Source organism: Cyprinus carpio, chromosome B7 (genome assembly GCF_018340385.1).
Source record: "Cyprinus carpio isolate SPL01 chromosome B7, ASM1834038v1, whole genome shotgun sequence".
Taxonomy (NCBI): domain Eukaryota; kingdom Metazoa; phylum Chordata; class Actinopteri; order Cypriniformes; family Cyprinidae; genus Cyprinus; species Cyprinus carpio.
In genome coordinates, this window is record NC_056603.1 from 9263286 (window position 1) to 9269595 (window position 6310).

The 6310-nt window shown below is 35.8% G+C and overlaps 1 protein-coding gene across 1 annotated transcript; it reads left to right on the top strand.

Moving 5' to 3' along the window:
* Window positions 1-250: 250 nt before the first annotated feature.
* On the top strand, window positions 251-4371 carry LOC109065196 (tRNA methyltransferase 10 homolog A). Its single transcript, XM_042727101.1, has 8 exons — window positions 251-405; window positions 1659-1839; window positions 2261-2423; window positions 2626-2697; window positions 2793-2867; window positions 3257-3406; window positions 3776-3881; window positions 3994-4371. Exons 2-8 carry the CDS (start codon window positions 1673-1675, stop codon window positions 4260-4262), a joined length of 1002 nt encoding a protein of 333 aa, XP_042583035.1. The 5' UTR covers window positions 251-405; window positions 1659-1672; the 3' UTR covers window positions 4263-4371.
* The last annotated feature ends 1939 nt before the right edge of the window (window positions 4372-6310 follow it).

Genomic DNA, 6310 nt, shown 5'->3' on the forward strand with positions numbered 1-6310 from the left:
ATTTGCATTAGTTTGCACAGGCTAAATATTGTTATTTTATGAATTATGGTTAACACCAACCCAAAGGGCATATTTTTAGCATTAAAAAGCATTCCCCTCACAATATCTATATACAGTTTAACTTTATACAATACCTCTAGGTTAAATATAGCCTATATTTCACCCTGTATGTTTTATTTCTCTGCGGAATATAGGCTATCTACACGTGTCTGGTTAGATAATATTTTTATATACAATTTTATATACAATGCCGTTATTTTACGTTTAGAAAACGTCCTTACTTGCCCTCATCAACATGGCGAACCGTGGACGCTCCCACGCTGAACGAGTCGCTTTTAAATGACGCAGCACGCGAGCGCACGTGAGATGAAAGCGCCGCTGCAGTGCAAAGACAGCAGTTTAGAGGTAGTTTAATCTTTCATATTTGTAATTCTGCTATTCACAGTTATCTCTGTTATATGAGACATTTTACAACCTATGTCGGCATGCTCGTTTAAATCATGTTTTGCCTGATTTTAATAGACATATGTATCTGTTTTGGCGTAATGGTTAGAGAGTCGGACTCCCAATCGAAGGGTTGTGAGTTCGAGTCTCGGGCCGGCAGGAATTGTGGGTGGGGGGAGTGAATGTACAGCGCTCTCTCCACCCTCAATACCACGACTTAGGTGCCCTTGAGCAAGGCACTGAACCCCAACTGCTCCCCGGGCGCCGCAGCATAAATGGCTGCCCACTTCTCCGGGTGTGTGTTCACAGTGTGTGTGTGTTCACTGCTCTGTGTGTGTGCACTTCGGATGGGTTAAATGCAGAGCACAAATTCTGAGTATGGGTCACCATACTTGGCTGAATGTCACGTCACTTTTCACTTTTATGATGATCTGAAATTATGTGTATTTTTTAAACTTATTGATGTGTAGCTATGTTTCGTTAACATGGGTTGCATGTTAAGTAATATGGAAGTAGTGCCTTGATACAATAAAATGACTGTCAAGAACTCATGATGCTTAGTTCTTATCCTAAAAGTGACATTATGATTGTGAGCTGCCGCCTTTGGTAAAAAGCTATTTTTGGGTATCATAGTCACAATAAAACGCGCAAACGGTGACTACAGATTGTGTCAAATATTGAACCAACGGGTTGTGTGTGTGTGCGTGTGTGTGCGTGCGTGTGCGCGTGCGTGCGTGTGTGTAGCGTTTAACTTGTTTGCTTGAGTAGTAGTTGGAATGCCGATTCATTTCAGTGAATCAAATCTTTTGAATCGGTTCACTTTAACGATTCACTCACTGACCATACCAGTGTGTCCCTATTTGAGTGAGTAATAATGTCCCATTTGATTGAGTAATAGCCTAATACTCACGCAAATGGGGACACTCTAGTCAATAAGTAATTGAACCATTCACTTAAGAAGTTCTTCAGTAACATCTTATTATCCTTTATTGAAACCTGCTATTATAAGGCTCTTGAAAAAGCATTCAAGTATCTTCCCCTCAAATGGCAACAAAACAATTTTGTAATTTTTCAAGCCCAAATAAATTATGAATTTCAACAATATTCTTGTCAGTCATTTTTATGCAATCGAATAGAGATATTGAAATATTCTGAATTAAAAAAATAAAAAAAGAGGAAGATTCTCAACATTTGTTTTCTTGTTGCTGATCCAGGATCTTCACACTAAATGGCCACCAATATGGCCGATACACCTGCTGTGCAGGAGAGCAGCCGTGAATCTGCAAACGATGAAAATGAGACCGCACAGACTGGAGAAACTGAAACACTCTCTAAAAGACAGAGGAAGAGACTTCTTAAGAGTCAACAATGGGAAGAACAGAGGGAACTTCGCAAGTAAGCGGTGTAATTTTAATAGTGTTTATATTATATTATAATATTTATTAATATTTTGAATTAGCTTTTATTTGTATATTTTACGTTTTCATTTTAATTTTAGTTTGATTACATGCTTTTGTAATTTTTCTTGTAGTATTTTTATGTAGTTTTGATTTATTTTTATTTCAGTTTTGGTCATTCAGTTAGTTATCAAAGCAACATTTCTAATGTAAAAAGTTTTTTATGTAATTTTTGGTTTTGATTTGTTTTGTTTTAGCTTTGTTTCAATAGAATTTGATAAAAAAAATGTATAAAGTATAAAAAGATTACACTGCAAGTAAGCATTAAAAATGATGAAATGCATGGTAAAACGTTTCTGTTATTACATGGTCAAGCAGTTCCTGCTGATAGTGCTTAATTCTCAGTTGTTTATGTAAAGACAGAAGCGAAAAGAGAGGAAACAGCAGAGGAAGCTGGAGAGACAAGCGCAGGCTGAAGACAGAGTGGAGTGGACAGGAAAGAAGCGTTTGCGCAGGTCGGCAGAGCCCAGCTCTCTCAGACTGGTCATAGACTGCAGCTTTGATAACCTCATGGTGCTCAAGGTAAGACAAAGCCCAGTGCTTTAGAAATGCCTTTATAATAACATCAGCTTTAGTTAAAGTCATCAGTTTAATAAATTAGTATGAAGCATCATCGCATTGTTTACAGAATAAAATGAATGACAAACAACAACACAAAATTATATCTTTAATGTTCATCAGTCTCTAAATTTAATCAAGCTTACATTGTTTTCATGATATGTAGGATGTAAAGAAACTTCACAAGCAGATTCAAAGGAGCTATGCTGAGAACCGACGCACATTGCATCCTGTACAGGCAAGTGTTTCCTTCAAATAGATATAAGAAAAATGTGATCTTTAAGATCAAAAGTAGGTGAGCGTTCAGTTAACACTGCCGTTTCACATTCTCAGTTTTACCTTACAAGTCATGGTGGTCAGTTAAAGCAAGTCATGGACGAAATTAACAAAGGTTGGGTCAACTGGAAGGTAAGATGTGGAATGAATGACACTTCTAATAAGAACTATTACAAACGTTTGTATTGTCAGTTAACAGTAAATGTGATTTGCTGCTGTGAAACTGCTATTTATTAGCTAAAAAAAGATTTATATTTTTAAATAAATCTAACTATATATTTTTGGCTTGTGTATGCAAAATGCATAACTGCAACTGGCGTTTTCAAGGATTTAAATAGATTTATAATAAATGTATAATTCAATGCTTTTGTGTTGACCCACACAAGAAAACTCATCAGTTCTTCTGCACAAATCATGAGTCAAAGTTTGCAGCAAAAGAATTAGTATATTTGAGCTATGGATGCTGGATAATGGAAAGCAATGCCTTTAAAGCATCTCATCTAAATTTCACTGCGGTGTAGGATGTCCATTTTAAGCCTGATGCATTTCATGAAATCATGAAGAAGGAGGACCTAGTCTACCTCACCTCTGATTCACCCAATGTGCTACAAGAACTGGATGAGGCCAAAGCCTATGTGATTGGAGGTCTGGTGGACCACAACCACCATAAGGTAATGGGGACTTATTAGAACGACCCTAAACTGTTACTGGGGAAAACCCTTTCAAAAGGTATTAATATGTATTTTTTTAGGGGTAAATAAGGTACAAAGGTGTACCTTATGGTACTACCTCGGTGACAGCTTTGTACCTTTTTTTCCTGAAAGTGTAGGTTGGTAAAAAGTCAGCGTAATATTTACGCTCGAATCATGATCATGTATCTAACGAAACTACCCTGCTTGCAAGGAGATAAAGATCTTATTTTGAGCTTAATATACAGTGACACTTATCATTGTTTTTTTTTTATTATTATTTTTATGTTGAGGTCATTAAAAGCTTCACCTAAGCTCTTGGTTTTGGGGAATTCAAATTCTTTATTACAGGGAATCACATTTAATCGAGCCCAAGAGCTTGGCATTGCTCATGCTCAGCTTCCGCTGGGCAGTTTCGTCAAGATGAATAGCCGAAAAGTGCTTGCCGTCAATCACGGTGAGATATCCCCTTTTTCTACATATTTATTCAAATGACACTTCCTCTGTAATATACTACTTTTAAGTTTCCTAGTAGAAATTAACCAATCATTTCCCCCTCCCCGGCACAGTTTTTGAAATCATCCTAGCGTTCCTGGAGAAACGCGACTGGCGGGAAGCTTTCTTTACCGTTCTGCCACAGAGGAAGGGAGCTGTGCCAGTGGGCCAGGAGAACAAGCTCGGAGAGGGCAGTGATGAGGAAGACTCTGATGAAGACTCGGACACAGAACAGCCAATCTCAGAAAAGAGAACGGACTCAAAGGACCAATCAGAAAGCAAACAGGAAGAACACAAACCTGTGCTAAACCAGTCAGATTCCAGCGAGCGAAACACAGCTTAGAGATTTGTAACATTTAAGATGTTTGATGTTTCTTTTTTTGTTTTATTTTGTTTTTTAAATATCTCCGTTTCAGATTTGAGATGCTTCATGCAAAGGTTTGGACTTGAAGGTGTTTTTGCTGAAACAAATTTCATGACAAAAATAAAATTAAAAAAAATGAGAAATTTACCCTTTTTTTTAACGTTTCCCCTTTAAAAATAAACAACAAACAATAATGTATAGATCTTATGAAAAAAACAAACAATTACAAAACTTCTTATTTTATAACAATGAGCATTTTGTTCATTGTAAATGTTTAATATTTGATCTGCACATATTTTTATCCTGTAAATTTATACTGATGACTAAAGTGTATATTTGGTGCATTCTTTGTTAAATGAAAAAAAAATGTCTAAGTAATGTTTTTCTTTTTCTTTTGACTAACTAAGAAGCAGACTCTGCATATTAGCTGTTTTTGCTGTTCTGCCGCAGTGGGATTTGTATTTGTGGGCCAAGAGAACAAGCTCGGACACGGCAAGGCTCAGATGTAAGCCATCCAGTCTCAGAAAAGAAAAAGACACAAAGGACCAATCAGAGAGCAAAAGGGAGGTACATAAAACTCAGATTCCAGTAAGAGAGAAAACAGGGGAAATCTGGATCTTAAGTAGTTTTGTAATGTCGTCATACGTTCTTTTCAGGTTAATGAAATATCACTTGAGCATTTGAGATGCTGAGGTTTTTTTAAGCAAATCTGATGAGGAACTTTCCTTTTCATACCCAGACATTTAGATCTTAATGCATTTGAATGTAGTGACGGTCTACATACATAATGCATTTTACCTATTGTTTGTAATCTAATAATCTGCAATAAAAAAGGGAAAATAAAATATATTGTATCAGCATATAGACCTAAATGTAGAAGACTTTAATGTAGAGTTAAATGTTCCAATACTGATTGTTGTAAATCACGCTAGAGCACAAGTGTGTAAACGTTTCAGTTTTTGAAGTTTAACATTGTATTTGAAAAATACTCAAATAGTCCCCTAGATGTCACTTGTGCACCTACACGCGATTTCATAAAAAAGTAAACTATTAGTTTGATTAAAATGAAAATGAAAAAATTAAAAGTCATGATTAGGTTTAATAAAAAATGTCTCTTACTATTCTTGATTCAGTTCAGTTTTATCTCTGTAAATATTGTCATAATATATTGATTCTTTTTTTTTAAAGGATTTTTTCTTCCCTTTAGATATTTTAGTTTTTCAAAGTTCTTAATTGCGATGACAGTTTCAAGATATTGACAGAGCGTTACAGACTGAACATTATTTTTATGAAACAAAATTAAAGACCAAACATTAATAACATTTTGGGGACATTAAAAGCCTCTTATAGGTTTATAAACAGAAATGCTAATCACAGAGAAGCTTTCCTCATCATGAAAAATGTCTTTTTCAGCTCAAAAACCCTTGTTTGGAACACTATTCCGTTGAACTGGGTAAAAGTGCCTGAGGCTTTAACTGTTTTCAGGAGGGAGAACAGGTTTACAGTTTTTGGTGTTCCCTTTCCTTTAGGCCAAGAATGCAACCAGATACAAGTTGGTAGATTCATGTAGCGTTCATAAACATACTAATTATGTCACCACACTTGCGAAAATGAATCAGATATGCTGTTTTGTAGCTAGTTTATCCAGCAGAATCCTGTTGGATATTGGGAACCCTTTAACAGAACACCACTTGTATTGGAATAATGTCTGCTTGCTGGACAGTTTAAGCAAATCACAAAGTTGGCTGTAGGACTTCTTTACATTTTAAAAGATATGTAGAATCTTGTTAAGGTTAATCAGAGTCAAATGCTGAACTGTGTTTTGAAAGATTTTTAATTAGTTTTAATAGGTATAGCCTACTTATTCGTTCTAAATTTGAGAAGAAATTCAAACAAGATTCATTTACAGCGTTCAGTGTCTCAGATTTTAGCACAAGTTACCCTAACCCTTAACCCTTGTGTTTTTCACACGCACACACACACACACACACAAAAACAACCGTATGGCATAAAAAAACTGTTAAAGT